Genomic DNA, 15,343 nt, shown 5'->3' on the forward strand with positions numbered 1-15,343 from the left:
ACAATGTCCTTTTTATTGCGGTCCATCGATATACAGTCTGGTAGACAGATCAAGCAGTGTCTTCCTTTTGTTTTACCCATGGTTTTACCAAGCAGTGTCTTCTCTATGTAAAATAGATCTATAAGGTGAAGAGCCTGTCCAGCCAATGACGGCTTGAGACCGGCTGCCACAGCTGTCAATCATCTCTTTTTATATGTCAAATAACTACTTAAAAACAAACTGATCAGAAAAATGACCACTTGCACAGGCATTAGCATGACAATAACTATCTAAAATGATACAACCCACCTTTGGAAAAAATGGGTGACGATACCTATACCTATGCCTATGCCAGGTTTCGACCTGGCCTTGTTTCCAATACCAACCATAACAAATGTTGCATTATAGATACCCTCTGGCAGTTACATGTATAAGGCAGTTTAGAAACCACCGGAAAAATGAATCAACTACTTATATAAAAAAAAAATTTATTGTAATTAACAGTATTACAGTTACAGTAAATCGCATTTATACCATAACTAGAGACAGTAGCAGTCCAGTCCTTGTATAGCTGGAAGGTTCACTCAGACAGTCCTTGTATAAGAGAATCTGATATGCAGCATAGGTAGATCAAGGGAGAAATATGTAATTAACCCTGAATAATGCAACACACAAAAGAAAGATAAATTGACAGTGAGAAAACAACAACAAAAACAAGAGTTCTCTTGGTGATGTCTCAATCTAATAAGTCAGGATATTTGTCTTTGCAGTAATCACCGAGGTTAAACTCATCAACAGTGAATTTGACATCCTTCCACTTCTTAACAATGGTTCTGCCATCTGGGGTGTCCAGGGCAAAGTTCTTGATGGCCAGATTGGGCAGCAGGCCAACCTTCTTGTACTTCATCTCATATCCCCAATCCTATTTCACATAAGAAAAACACTCAATGCCCCAAACTAAGCACCACCATCAGCTTAATAAGGCTGTTGTCAAAGAGCCTGGAGCAGAACAGTGTCTTAATATAATATAATAATATAGTATATAATATAATATAATATAATATAATATAATATAATATAATATAATATATAATATATTATAATATAATATAGTAATATTTGGCAGAGTCGAAGGCCCACTGTACCTTGTTGCACTTCCCGTTACTACAGCTGATCACACGGCCAGGCTCCCAGTCCTCGAAACTCCTGTCTAACACCACCAGCCCACCAGTCTTGTAGTGCTTTCTGAAAAGAAAGACACACCAAGGTTAGAGCAGTAAGGCTTTGTAAAGGCTTAGTTCTGTTCATTCAGTTCAGCATTTTTCACAACACAATGAGAACAACTCACTCAAACTCGGGGTTGACGTTGACATAGTGCACATTGTCAATAAGTTTAATGTCACTGCCAGAGGCCACAGGCTTGAAACAGTCATTGCACACAAGCTGGATGCTGGTAGCAGTGTAGAGGCTCCTCTTCTTGATCTTGAGACCTTCTGCAAGCCGACTACAAAGCAGTGCCTTTGTTTGAAGATCTGCTAACTGGAGGGAGAGAAGAAAAGGATGGCAGAAACACTGAGCAGCGGCGGCCCGGCATGCTGTTGTACAGAGAAGTGTGCGCCCGCCCCTCACCTGCAAGCGAAAGTCTTGGAGACTGATCCGTTGGACCTGGCTGATGGCTTTACCCGTTAACTCCTCCAGGTATTCATTGGTGCGTTCTCGACGCACCTCCCGCCCCCCTGCCTGGGCAACCACTGAATACACGCTGTCCCTGGCTCGGGCACGTCCACTGGCCTGCAGCTGGGCAATCTCATTCGTAACCAGCCCATAACGCACCACCAGGTTGCATTCTGGGATGTCGAGGCCTTCTTCGGCCACACTGGTGGAGATCAGGAGGTTGAGAGTACCCTTGCGGAAATTACGGATTGTGTCTGCCTGCTCATTCTGCAAGCAAGTACACGTAAAGACACATAAAGACACACTTGTGCATCATAGAAACATACCCACAGAGAGATCAACTGAACAAACTGTAGCAATTCAAGATCAAGGATCAGGATTGTAGCACAAATATACCTGAGTCATGTTACCGTTGCCATTGCCAGCGCCAGTTAGGATGGCTGCCTTGACGCCGGCATTCTGTAAGGCTGTATTGTTGTCGACCCAGTCATTTAGGTAGTGGGTGCATTTACGGGTCTGACAGAAGAGGATTCCCCTGGAATTCACACATGGAAGACCAAACTGTCTCAGCAAAGTGCTCTGAAGTTGCTCCATCTTTGGGTTCTCAAAGCTAGAATCTGTTGCCAGTCTCATCAGCTCAACCTGGTTCTCTGTTTAAAGTAAGGGCAACACTTATTGATTGCTTGCATGGTGAACAGCCTGAGCTACATAAGATCTTAATAGGGCTAGACATAGGGATACAGAACCGAAGAAAAACTCTGCACACTTGCCTTGAAAAAGTCCCAGCAGGAGGAAGTCTATTCCGTCGGCAGCTGTGTTCTTGGTACTATAAAAGTCCTCGAGGGAGCAATAAGCATCCATCATTCGCACAGTGTCATTGATGAGCAGGGCATCATTGTATTGCCTCAGGTGGAGTGCACATTGTGATAGCAATCTGTTGCTATCTACCACTCCTGAGACAGGAAATAAAAATATGGAAATCATGTATGGGTGTCACCAGGTGTCAAGAGCAGTAGGCCCATTGCTTTCTCTAGACGTTTGCCCCGCCCAGTCTCAAACTCACAAGCTGTCTCCTTGGCAGCAGATGTGAACACCTCCCATTAACTATACAACATTAAAACAGAAACTACTGCTTAACCCTGAATGCATTTTGAAAGTATTTGATACGTCCTCTTACCCCGCTTATGTAGCGTCACCACATCTTCCTCATACTCCTGTGTGCCCATCTGCCTCAGTCTGAAGTCCACAGGTAAGTCAAGAGCCATGAACTCATGGATCTGCTGCATCATCCACTTCAGATGATCTCCAAATGGATCCTAAGAGAACAAAATAGCTGTCTCACAGATTTGTGTCCTCTTATCCGGAAAATAATAAAACTATACACTGTCACAAATCAGTCTCACCCTACGTGCACTGTCCACAATGTCAAACATTTTGATGGGTCTGGGCACCTTCTCCTTCAGCTCAGGGGCATAGGTTTTAGATGACACTATGGCTGAGTCCAGGTTGGCACAAATCTGAGGGAGATCAATATGGAGATGGACAGAGAGAGATGTGGGGGATCAGACACAACAGCTCATGAAGTTAGTGGTGAGCAAAGTTCAGAAGGCAAACAGGTAGTCACTGACCTCCAGTACATGCTCCACAGCATTGTCCAGGGTTCTTGCGTTCCCTGTCCCAGGTGATGCAGTGAGGCCCAGGATCTGTGGCAGTGGTCTGTCTCCTCTCAGCTTCTTCTCCACATAGCGCCTCATTATCTTGTTGTAGACAGCCTCCTTGTGCGTGCGGTGACACTCATCAATTATCAGTAGAGTGATGTCTGTAGTGAGGAAGCACAAATGCATTAACCTGAGTCTGCCAGATGGGGGCGGTGTTGTTTTCACATGGGATCCTATTAAAATAAATAAGTATGATTGCCTATAGAAAGGTCCCAGTAAGAATGGAATGAATGAACAGTGGGAAAACATATCCAACGTTGATTGACAATCATAGACAAGGGTCTACAAGTTCACATGTACTAACCTGAGAACTCAACATGTTTGCTCTCCTCTGTGTTGATCAGGGCATTCTCTAATATCTGTGCTGTGCAGATGACCAGGTGGGAGTCCCTCACCACATTGCCAAAAAAGTCCTTCTGCTCACATTCTCCACTGATTGCCACCAGTTTGTACTTATGGCCCAAGTAAGGATCGAACTCATTGTTGTAATGTTGGACTACCAAAAGAACCTACAGAGCACATCAGTAATAACACATTTATACTCTGGTAATAACACTCAGAGAATATCTTGGAACTCTACTGATCATGAACTTTGTGGAAATCATTCTGAATTGTGTCTATAGGCCTACCCTTGCATATTATGTATTCTATGTACCTTGTTGACCAGTACCACCACCTTAGCGTGTGGGGTGGTCTCCAGGTGTCTTTTGGCCACGTAGACGGCAGCTCGAGTCTTTCCACCTCCTGTCGGCAGCCAGATAATGATGTTCTCACCCTGGACAGCTCGCTCTACCACCTCCTCCTGGTAAGAATACAGACTCAAGTCTTCCATCCTACTCTTCCCTCCTGTTTAAAAACACATCAGAGTTAGAATACTTTTGTCATTTGAAATAGATTTACAACAGATCTTTTTCTTGGTGACGATCCAGAAAGATATTGACAACTCTGTTATAAGTTACAACTCTGACATAAGTACATAGTGACACACATAGTGCCCAGCCTACTTTTGAGTGCAGGGACATACAATGGACAGTAGACAGTATATCACTTTGCATACTATACATTCAGCATTGTATCATAAAGTGCATCAAGTTGCACTTCTCTGGTGTGATCAGTTAGTCACAGAGAGAAAATGACCCAGCATTATGTGAGAGACCGTATGTTTAACAACTACGCCAAACACATCCATCAGGTTTTCAACTCACCCGTCAGCTGTGAGAAGAGAACCGTGCGCAGTAGTATTGATCGGCTGCTTCTCCAAGCCACTCTGAGCAGGAAATGCAGTTGGAGGGATTTTAACTTCTGTGTTGGTCTGTGATATCAAGAGGAGAAAACGAAAGCAAAATCCCTTGGCTCTCTGCCAGAGAAATGGCCCCCTTGAGGGAGGCTCTCGAGGAACAACAGATGCAGTTCATTATACAATGACAGATGGAGCTGGCATTACACACATGCATATAAAACTACAACAATGGGTCTGTGACTGTTCCAGTCCTTTCAGAATGTACAGTGTATGTCAGTGATACACAACTTGCGGCCCGGGGGCCAGATACGGCTCACCTTGAGTGGCCCCCTGACCTGATATTGCAGCCTGCTTGCCACCCAGGCACTTACAGTATGTACTACATTACTGTAACTGACCTAACCTAACTAATTATCCTGTGTGCACAAAGTTGACCTGTTTGGTTAATTTTCTTTTTGAGAGAGATATCTTTTATTGATTTGGTTGGGAAGAGGGTTTACTCTGAACAGATTTGAAAACTGAACTGAATTGAAGAAACTGAATTTCTAACTTTTGTTTGTTTATTGTTTTCATTGTGCCTCCAATACACTGGATATTGTGTTTGCATTCTCACTCTGATTATTGCTTGTTTACATTCTGCTTTGTGGTTCAGCTAGCTGAACTATGTGGGTTCATGGCAAGAGTGTAAAAAATCTTAAACATTTAAAATTGTCAGGCTAAATTCCGGCTGGCACCCCAAAAACCTACAATCTGCTACAGAAAAATTAATATTATTAATGTTTGTTTATTGACTGGCCCCTGGTCTCCTGTCATTTTTCAAAAGTGGCCCCAGGGCAAAGCAAGTTGAGTATCCCTGGTATAGAGAGCCGCAGGGATGACGTATTTTTGTAGGCAGAATGCGGAAGTCCCGAACTTCCTGGTTCTACACTGTTTCTGTCTATAGGATTTTTGAATGGGTTTTTGCCGTGATGCTTCAAATACGGTCTCTGGGCAACGCAAGATTAATCAAACGCGAACCAGAGTTCCGTCGGATAATCTTCACACATGAGGACCACTTTCATGAGTTTTGAAGCGTAAATGCGAGCCCTAGAAGTAAAATGCTCGAGCTAAGCTAATCCAGAACTACACACTGTCGCATAGGCTTCCACGTCACGTCAGCACTCAACCTCGACTGTTGTTGATGTGTGCACTGATTACCCCGGGCTGAACGGGGCTGAACCAGGTGAGGGAAAGAGAATTTCCGTGTTCGTCCTTTGAAGTGGTGACGTTATTGACGTTTATAAAACGGCTCTCTCAAATCAAGCAATCTGATTGGTTCACAGCCATTGTATAAATCCAGTAACCCACTCCAATAACCCATGGCCATGGGTTATTGAGTTGCCATGGCAACTCTCTTACTAAGAGAGTAATAATAAGGCTTACCTCAAATGACAACGTAGAAAAAAAAAATGGCGGAGACAGCTGTCAGATCCTTGTGAATCGATCTTCGCTTATAACTTTACTAATACTTCACAGAAAATTATGTTTTGTACAAGAATAGATGCGGGCTAATGTCTTCTTTGCAAAAGAAAGGCTGTTAACCCAGCATTTAACCCCGCATTTAACCCCGTAACGTTAGTTGGTGTCAGGCTTTGCAGAAAGCACTCAGCTTCTCAGCAAGCGCTGAGAATGCTGCGCTGTGCTCGAGCTGCCTGTCGGCTTTCCAGAAAGCTCTCAGCTTCTCAGCAAGCGCCAGGATTGGCCAATGTCAACTTCAGTCTCCAGAACGATCCAATCAAATCACCCGCACGTTCTTGCGGTCCCGCCTTACAGTAGTGTTTCAACTGACTCTATCAGAATACCATGCCAGTCGGACTTATAGTATTATTATATTATTATACTTGGAAACCGTTTTATAAAAGCAATATAGCACTCGAGCTGCATGGTGTTGTGGCATATATCCCGCTGATAAGCTGTTATCCCACGAGGCCGCAGGCCTCGTGGGATAACAGCTTATCAGCGGGATATATTCGCCACAACACACTTGCTCTCATGCTATATTGCTTAAATATATCCATATCGACTCAACAGTGTAGTCTCATTTAGCCGTTTGCTAGCTAGCCGTCCTTTTAACGGCAAGTAAAAGCTTCAAAACTGGTAAAAGTGGTCCTCGTGTGTGAAGATGATATTACTAAACACTGGTTCGCGTTTGATTAAGCCAGTGTTGCCCAGAGAGGTTATTAGAAGCATCGCGCCAAAAACCCATTCAAAACTCCCATAGGCGAAAACTGTGAAGAACCAGGGCTGTTAGCATCGATGATTTCCGGACTCGTTACTGCGGCTCTCTATACAGGTATGTGGTCAATCTTGTATTTGTGTCCTTCAGCTGAGGTCTTTTGCAGTCTGTTGAATAGGATGAAACTGCTCTAAGCTTTGCCTGTCTGAATGTTCCCCAAGTGGGCCCTGCTGTTTCGTTCCTATTACGTCAGGAAATCGAAAGCTACAGCGATAGAGCTGATGTTGGTAACCCCCTTGGCTCTTTTCAGTGGTATCTTATTTTACTTTTTTTCTTCTCACGGAAGTCCCATCATACTGTGCCTCTGATTGGCTTACCCTGATATTTTACCCTGACCTTAGCCAATCATCACTCCTCATGCTTAAACCCAACCCAATCATCAGTCCCCATGCCTAAACCCAGCCTCCTCATGCCTAAACCTAACCAATCATCAGTCGCCATGACTAAACCTAAGGGCGGGACTTGGCACAAATGGGGTGGGGGTGGGTGAATAGTGTCCTACTAGTCAGCACTTCTATGCACTTTTGGGTGTGGTCCCATTTTTGGCCCCGGTGCGGTAATGCACCAGGGGCCTTACGTTCCCGCATGTCGCTAAGACATATTATGCACGGCTTTAGAAGAGACAATGGGCCGGCCACTAGAGGGCGCCGCCGCCCCACTAAGATTTGCCGTCATACCTTCCTCACGGTATCAGCTGTTTCCCCAAAACCCCTCCCCCTTGCTGCATGCCTACCTAGACGCACAGTAGAGAGGAGCTGTGAGGAGCTGTCCCTGTGTGATAAAGCAGGAGAACGCAAGGACCCCCCTGAACTTTCCCCCATCTAAAAACGTCGGCTGTATGGGAATATTTTGGCTATTGTAAAAATACAGATGGCCATAGCCTCAACGCGAGACTCATCCGAATGACTGATGAGTCTCGCGTTGAGCCTAGGATGGCCAGGGCTTAGATCTGCGTGAGCACGACCCGTCGTAATTTGTCAAATTCAAGGTACATTAAAACGTTGTCTTGCTTCAACATACATCGCATCGCATAATAAACCATTTCCACCCGCAGGTTTGAGGAGTAGCTAACATAAACGTCAGATAAATACTCTCTATAGGCTAACGTTACCTACTGAACTCAACTAACGTTAACGACACGTTAGTTGACTGAGCGAACGTCGCTGTACAGCAGGTCGTTATCAAAACGTATTGCACAAAATGACGAAAGACTCCTCCAATCTGGCAGTGGAAATTTATGCACACTTTGTGTGTAACTTTGCGAGACTCATCCGAATAATGAATTTCGTTGTCGGAGATTGCTCCTCCTAGCAGCCAGACTCCGAGGTGCTCTCGGTAACAAACCGTCATACAGGGGGACATTATTATCCTATGAACTGATCTTTGCAGCTCTGTTGGTTAGCTAATGTTTCCGTAGCATTTGGTTAACATTATGATTTAATTCATTTTGTAACAAATGTTGGTTTAACAGGTGAAATCGAACTGAACCTTTGGCTACGTTGTAACGTTTACTGACTGGGCAGCCCAGTGCTGCTGTCTCTCAGTTGGGTCGTTTGTCTAACTAACGTTAACGTTATCCAGCTGCCTGTCTCTTCTGTATCCTAACAGCTACGAGGAGAGGAGCTTGCTAACATCCCGTAAAAGGACTTCCCAGAGATATATAGGCTAAATACTCTCCTCGTGGTTCACCCCAATAAAACCTCTAGTGTCTGTTTGCGACAGGCTGGCTAACCCGTTAGCTATTAGCTAATGGCTGGTATTGTGTAGGCTCATTTTAGACCCGGGAGTTGTAACGTTAGAAAACACATTTCCTGGCATACGCAGGCAGGGTTACATGCTGCCACTCCGACGTGCTGCCACTCTGACGTTCTGCAACTCCGAAATATCGGCACTCAGAAAGGGATCATGTCCTCCCCCAAACCCTAACCCAAAACCTAACCTCTCCCACCCCCACGCCTAAACCTAAGGTCGGCATTGCGGCTTCTAAGGTGAACGACCGCCAGTCTGGAAGTTAACGTTCGGAGTGGCAGGGCTTCGGAAAGGCAGACAGTTACCCGCAGGGAGTTGGACAACCTGGTAAGTTCTGAAAATATGTGTCTGTTATTCCAGCTATCGTTATCGGTTGTTAGATTGTTGGTAATGTTATGCCGACATTAAAGAATGAAGCTAAGCCGGTGTAACGTAAATTTTTGCTACCCGTCGAGAACTGCTACTTTGTGATTCTGCGCGTGCGCAAAGCCGATTTTCCAAGTTTCATCGCCAGTGTCGCCACGCCCATAATTTTAGGGTTAGGGTTAGGGTTAGGGTTAGGGTTAGGCTTCGTTAGCCCTAATCGATAGACAGACCCTATCGGTTTATGCGGCGGTAGCATTTTTCGACAAAGCAGCAAAAATCGACGTTACACCGGCTAATGCTAGCTCGATGACACCGTTAAAACCATTGATGTATTAAAATAACCGATAATGTAGCTGGAGTAACTACTAAAACATTATGTATGCCTAATGTTTAATTGTATGTTTAATAAGGTACATGCTATTTGCACCTGTATGTCAAATACGTCGAATTTAAAATGTCTGAACACGTCTAACATATGCACAATGCCTAATGTTAATTGTATGTTTAATAAGGTACATGCTATTTGCACCTGCATGTCAAATACGTCGAATTTAAAATGTCTGAACACGTCTAACGTATGCACATGACATGTGCACCTATGTGCAATGAATAAGCCACTGACTTGTCTTATCGCTATTCTGCCTTATTGCCTATTGCTGCTTAGTATTGCTTATTGATGCCTATTTCTTATTGCCTATTGCTCATTGCTTGTTGCCTATTTGTACTATGTCGTAAACGGAGTCCACAGCACAAGAATTTCACACGTGATACTTGTACCATGGAGTGACAATAAAAATCTTGAATCTTGAATCTAAAACACATATTTTATGAACTTACTACTTCAGTCCCCAACCAACGTTACTTCTTCATGCACCTTTCTCAAAACAATGTCCTTTTTATTGCGGTCCATCGATATACATGTACAGTCTGGTAGACAGATAAAGCAGTGTCTTCCTTCTGTTTTACACAATGTCAGCCAGCCTGCCTGGTCTCTTCTCTGTATATACAGCAGCTAAGAGAGGAGCTTGTGAAGATTGAACGAACATCCCCACAGTCAAAGCACTTCCCTGAGATATCTATATAAAAACGTTTATTGCTTTAATACCAAAAATAAAACCTCCAGTGTCTGTAAGCTAACGCTAACGCGTTAGCGATTAGCTAATGGCTGGTTGTTGTGTACACTTGTGTAGGCCCCATGTTATGGTTAGACCCGGGAGTTAACATTATAAAACACATTTCCTGGCATATGCAGGTAGTTGGAAAACCTGGTAAGTTCTGAAAATATGTGTCTATTATTGTGTTATTCCAGCTATCGTTATCGGTTGTTAGGTTATAGTAATATGAAGCCGACAAAAACCGGCAAAACAGACAAGTCTGCTTCCATTAAAACCATTGTGTATTAAAATAAACGATAACGTAGCTGGAGTAACTAATAAAACACATTATTTTCTGAACTTACTTCAGTCCCCAACCAACTTCGCGCACCTTTCTCAAAACAATGTCCTGTTTATTGCGGTCCATCGATATACAGTCTGGTAGACAGATCAAGCAGTGTCTTCCTTTTGTTTTACCCATGGTTTTTACCAAGCAGTGTCTTCTCTATGTAAAATAGATCTATAAGGTGAACAGCCTGTCCAGCCAATGACGGCTTGAGACTGGCTGCCACAGCTGTCAATCATCCCTTTTTATATGTCAAATAACTACTTAAAAACAAACTGATCAGAAAAATGACCACTTGCACAGGCATTAGCATGACAATAACTATCTAAAATGATACAACCCACCTTTGGAAAAAATGTGTGACGATACCATGCACCGGGGCTATGCCAGGTTTCGACCTGGCCTTGTTTCCAATACCAACCATAACAAATGTTGCATTATAGATACCCTCTGGCAGTTACATGTATAAGGCAGTTTAGAAACCACCGGAAAAATGAATCAACTACTTATATAAAAAAAAAATTTATTGTAATTAACAGTATTACAGTTACAGTAAATCGCATTTATACCATAACTAGAGACAGTAGCAGTCCAGTCCTTGTATAGCTGGAAGGTTCACTCAGACAGTCCTTGTATAAGAGAATCTGATATGCAGCATAGGTAGATCAAGGGAGAAATATGTAATTAACCCTGAATAATGCAACACACAAAAGAAAGATAAATTGACAGTGAGAAAACAACAACAAAAACAAGAGTTCTCTTGGTGATGTCTCAATCTAATAAGTCAGGATATTTGTCTTTGCAGTAATCACCGAGGTTAAACTCATCAACAGTGAATTTGACATCCTTCCACTTCTTAACAATGGTTCTGCCATCTGGGGTGTCCAGGGCAAAGTTCTTGATGGCCAGATTGGGCAGCAGGCCAACCTTCTTGTACTTCATCTCATATCCCCAATCCTATTTCACATAAGAAAAACACTCAATGCCCCAAACTAAGCACCACGATCAGCTTAATAAGGTTGTTGTCAAAGAGCCTGGAGCAGAACAGTGTCTTAATATAATAATATAGTATATAATATATAATATAATATAATATAATATAATATAATATAATATAATATAATATAATATAATATATTATAATATAATATAGTAATATTTGGCAGAGTCGAAGGCCCACTGTACCTTGTTGCACTTCCCGTTACTACAGCTGATCACACGGCCAGGCTCCCAGTCCTCGAAACTCCTGTCTAACACCACCAGCCCACCAGTCTTGTAGTGCTTTCTGAAAAGAAAGACACACCAAGGTTAGAGCAGTAAGGCTTTGTAAAGGCTTAGTTCTGTTCATTCAGTTCAGCATTTTTCATAACACAATGAGAACAACTCACTCAAACTCGGGGTTGACGTTGACATAGTGCACATTGTCAATAAGTTTAATGTCACTGCCAGAGGCCACAGGCTTGAAACAGTCATTGCACACAAGCTGGATGCTGGCAGCAGTGTAGAGGCTCCTCTTCTTGATCTTGAGACCTTCTGCAAGCCGACTACAAAGCAGTGCCTTTGTTTGAAGATCTGCTAACTGGAGGGAGAGAAGAAAAGGATGGCAGAAACACTGAGCAGCGGCGGCCCGGCATGCTGTTGTACAGAGAAGTGTGCGCCCGCCCCTCACCTGCAAGCGAAAGTCTTGGAGACTCATCCGCTGGACCTGGCTGATGGCTTTACCCGTTAACTCCTCCAGGTATTCATTGGTGCGTTCTCGACGCACCTCCCGCCCCCCTGCCTGGGCAACCACTGAATACACGCTGTCCCTGGCTCGGGCACGTCCACTGGCCTGCTGCTGGGCAATCTCATTGGTAACCAGCCCATAACGCACCACCAGGTTGCATTCTGGGATGTCGAGGCCTTCTTCGGCCACACTGGTGGAGATCAGGAGGTTGAGAGTACCCTTGCGGAAATTACGGATTGTGTCTGCCTGCTCATTCTGCAAGCAAGTACACGTAAAGACACATAAAGACACACTCGTGCATCAGAGAAACATACCCACAGAGAGATCAACTGAACAAACTGTAGCAATTCAAGATCAAGGATCAGGATTGTAGCACAAATATACCTGAGTCATGTTACCGTTGCCGTTGCCAGCGCCAGTTAGGATGGCTGCCTTGACGCCGGCATTCTGTAAGGCTGTATTGTTGTCGACCCAGTCATTTAGGTAGTGGGTGCATTTACGGGTCTGACAGAAGAGGATTCCCCTGGAATTCACACATGGAAGACCAAACTGTCTCAGCAAAGTGCTCTGAAGTTGCTCCATCTTTGGGTTCTCAAAGCTAGAATCTGTTGCCAGTCTCATCAGCTCAACCTGGTTCTCTGTGTAAAGTAAGGGCAACACTTATTGATTGCTTGCATGGTGAACAGCCTGAGCTACATAAGAACTTAATAGGGCTAGACATAGGGATACAGAACCGAAGAAAAACTCTGCACACTTGCCTTGAAAAAGTCCCAGCAGGAGGAAGTCTATTCCGTCGGCAGCTGTGTTCTTGGTACTATAAAAGTCCTCGAGGGAGCAATAAGCATCCATCATTCGCACAGTGTCATTGATGAGCAGGGCGTCATTGTATTGCCTCAGGTGGAGTGCACATTGTGATAGCAATCTGTTGCTATCTACCACTCCTGAGACAGGAAATAAAAATATGGAAATCATGTATGGGTGTCACCAGGTGTCAAGAGCAGTAGGCCTATTGCTTTCTCTAGACGTTTGCCCCGCCCAGTCTCAAACTCACAAGCTGTCTCCTTGGCAGCAGATGTGAACACCTACCATTAACTATAAACATTAAAACAGAAACTACTGCTTAACCCTGAATGCATTTTGAAAGTATTTGATACGTCCTCTTACCCCGCTTATGTAGCGTCACCACATCTTCCTCATACTCCTGTGTGCCCATCTGCCTCAGTCTGAAGTCCACAGGTAAGTCAAGAGCCATGAACTCATGGATCTGCTGCATCATCCACTTCAGATGATCTCCAAATGGATCCTAAGAGAACAAAATAGCTGTCTCACAGATTTGTGTCCTCTTATCCGGAAAATAATAAAACTATACACTGTCACAAATCAGTCTCACCCTACGTGCACTGTCCACAATGTCAAACATTTTGATGGGTCTGGGCACCTTCTCCTTCAGCTCAGGGGCATAGGTTTTAGATGACACTATGGCTGAGTCCAGGTTGGCACAAATCTGAGGGAGATCAATATGGAGATGGACAGAGAGAGATGTGGGGGATCAGACACAACAGCTCATGAAGTTAGTGGTGAGCAAAGTCAGAAGGCAAACAGGTAGTTACTGACCTCCAGTACATGCTCCACAGCATTGTCCAGCGTTCTTGCACCCCCTGTCCCAGGTGATGCAGTGAGGCCCAGGATCTGTGGCAGTGGTCTGTCTCCTCTCAGCTTCTTCTCCACATAGCGCCTCATTATCTTGTTGTAGACAGCCTCCTTGTGGGTGTGGTGACACTCATCAATTATCAGTAGAGTGATGTCTGTAGTGAGGAAGCACAAATGCATTAACCTGAGTCTGCCAGATGGGGGCGGTGTTGTTTTCACATGGGATCCTAACAAATAAATAAGTATGATTGCCTATAGAAAGGTCCCATTAAGAATGGAATGAATGAACAGTGGGAAAACATATCCAACGTTGATTGACAATCATAGACAAGGGTCACAAGTTCACATGTACTAACCTGAGAACTCAACATGTTTGCTCTCCTCTGTGTTGATCAGGGCATTCTCTAATATCTGTGCTGTGCAGATGACCAGGTGGGAGTCCCTCACCACATTGCCAAAAAAGTCCTTCTGCTCACATTCTCCGCTAATTGCCACCAGTTTGTACTTATGGCCCAAGTAAGGATCGAATTCATTGTTGTAATGTTGGACTACCAAATGAACCTACAGAGCACATCAGTAATAACACATTTATACTCTGGTAATAACACTCAGAGAATATCTTGGAACTCTACTGATCATGAACTTTATGGAAATCATTCTGAATTGTGTCTATAGGCCTACCCTGGCATATTATGTATTCTATGTACCTTGTTGACCAGTACCACCACCTTAGCGTGTGGGGTGGTCTCCAGGTGTCTTTTGGCCACGTAGACGGCAGCTCGAGTCTTTCCACCTCCTGTCGGCAGCCAGATAATGATGTTCTCACCCTGGACAGCTCGCTCTACCACCTCCTCCTGGTAAGAATACAGACTCAAGTCTCCCATCCTACTCTTCCCTCCTGTTTAAAAACACATCAGTTAGAATACTTTTGTCATTTGAAATAGATTTACAACAGATCTTTTTCTTGGTGACGATCCAGAAAGATATTGACAACTCTGACATAAGTACATAGTGACACACATAGTGCCCAGCCTACTTTTGAGTGCAGGGACATACAATGGACAGTAGACAGTATATCACTTTACATGCTATACATTCAGCATTGTATTATAAAGTGCATCAAGTTACACTTCTCTGGTGTGATCAGTTAGTCACAGAGAGAAAATGACCCAGCATTATGTGAGAGACAGCATGTTTAACAACTACGCCAAACACATCCATCAGGTTTTCAACTCACCAGTCAGCTGTGAGAAGAGAACCGTGCGCAGTAGTATTGATCGGCTGCTTCTCCTAGTCCACTCTGAGCAGGAAATGCAGTTGGAGGGATTTTAACTTCTGTGTTGGTCTGTGATATCAAGAGGAGAAAACGAAAGCAAAATCCCTTTGCTCTCTGCCAGAGAAATGGCCCCCTTGAGGGAGGCTCTCGAGGAACAACAGATGCAGTTCATTATACAATGACAGAGGGAGCTGGCATTACACACATGCATATAAAACTACAACAATGGGTCTGTGACTGTTCCAGTCCT

At 44.0% G+C, this 15,343-nt stretch overlaps 2 protein-coding genes across 2 annotated transcripts; both read right to left on the reverse strand.

Annotated features, from left to right (window-relative positions):
• Positions 1 to 456: 456 nt before the first annotated feature.
• LOC310787540 (ATP-dependent RNA helicase DHX58-like) lies at positions 457 to 4,682 on the reverse strand. Its single transcript, XM_083648990.1, has 12 exons — positions 4,577 to 4,682; positions 4,027 to 4,217; positions 3,676 to 3,880; positions 3,282 to 3,472; positions 3,057 to 3,170; positions 2,831 to 2,969; positions 2,424 to 2,606; positions 2,050 to 2,303; positions 1,609 to 1,920; positions 1,328 to 1,518; positions 1,125 to 1,224; positions 457 to 901 (listed from the first exon to the last, which is right to left on the reverse strand). The coding sequence occupies exons 2-12, from the start codon at positions 4,201 to 4,203 to the stop codon at positions 716 to 718; spliced, it is 2,052 nt and encodes a 683-aa protein (XP_083505116.1). The 5' UTR covers positions 4,204 to 4,217; positions 4,577 to 4,682; the 3' UTR covers positions 457 to 715.
• Positions 4,683 to 10,953: 6,271 nt separating this feature from the next.
• On the reverse strand, positions 10,954 to 15,117 carry LOC310787670 (ATP-dependent RNA helicase DHX58-like). The gene is made up of 12 exons (XM_083649154.1): positions 15,055 to 15,117; positions 14,525 to 14,715; positions 14,174 to 14,378; positions 13,782 to 13,972; positions 13,558 to 13,671; positions 13,332 to 13,470; positions 12,926 to 13,108; positions 12,552 to 12,805; positions 12,111 to 12,422; positions 11,830 to 12,020; positions 11,627 to 11,726; positions 10,954 to 11,398 (listed from the first exon to the last, which is right to left on the reverse strand). The coding sequence occupies exons 2-12, from the start codon at positions 14,699 to 14,701 to the stop codon at positions 11,213 to 11,215; spliced, it is 2,052 nt and encodes a 683-aa protein (XP_083505280.1). The 5' UTR covers positions 14,702 to 14,715; positions 15,055 to 15,117; the 3' UTR covers positions 10,954 to 11,212.
• Between the last annotated feature and the right edge of the window lie 226 nt (positions 15,118 to 15,343).

The sequence above is a fragment of the Poromitra crassiceps genome (assembly GCF_964638095.1).
Source record: "Poromitra crassiceps genome assembly, chromosome: 13".
NCBI lineage: Eukaryota > Metazoa > Chordata > Actinopteri > Beryciformes > Melamphaidae > Poromitra > Poromitra crassiceps.

Excerpts from the sequence above, each read along its gene's own strand:
- LOC310787540 (XM_083648990.1), bottom strand. The coding sequence starts at position 4,203 with ATGGAAGACTTGAGTCTGTATTCTTACCAGGAGGAGGTGGTAGAGCGA. Across the intron at positions 3,473-3,675 it reads CAAACATGTTGAGTTCTCAG|ACATCACTCTACTGATAATT; the intron begins GTTAGTACATGT and ends TCCTCACTACAG. Across the intron at positions 2,607-2,830 it reads GGTGACGCTACATAAGCGGG|GAGTGGTAGATAGCAACAGA; the intron begins GTAAGAGGACGT and ends TTCCTGTCTCAG.
- LOC310787670 (XM_083649154.1), bottom strand. The coding sequence starts at position 14,701 with ATGGGAGACTTGAGTCTGTATTCTTACCAGGAGGAGGTGGTAGAGCGA. Across the intron at positions 13,109-13,331 it reads GGTGACGCTACATAAGCGGG|GAGTGGTAGATAGCAACAGA; the intron begins GTAAGAGGACGT and ends TTCCTGTCTCAG. Across the intron at positions 12,021-12,110 it reads TCCAAGACTTTCGCTTGCAG|TTAGCAGATCTTCAAACAAA; the intron begins GTGAGGGGCGGG and ends CTCTCCCTCCAG.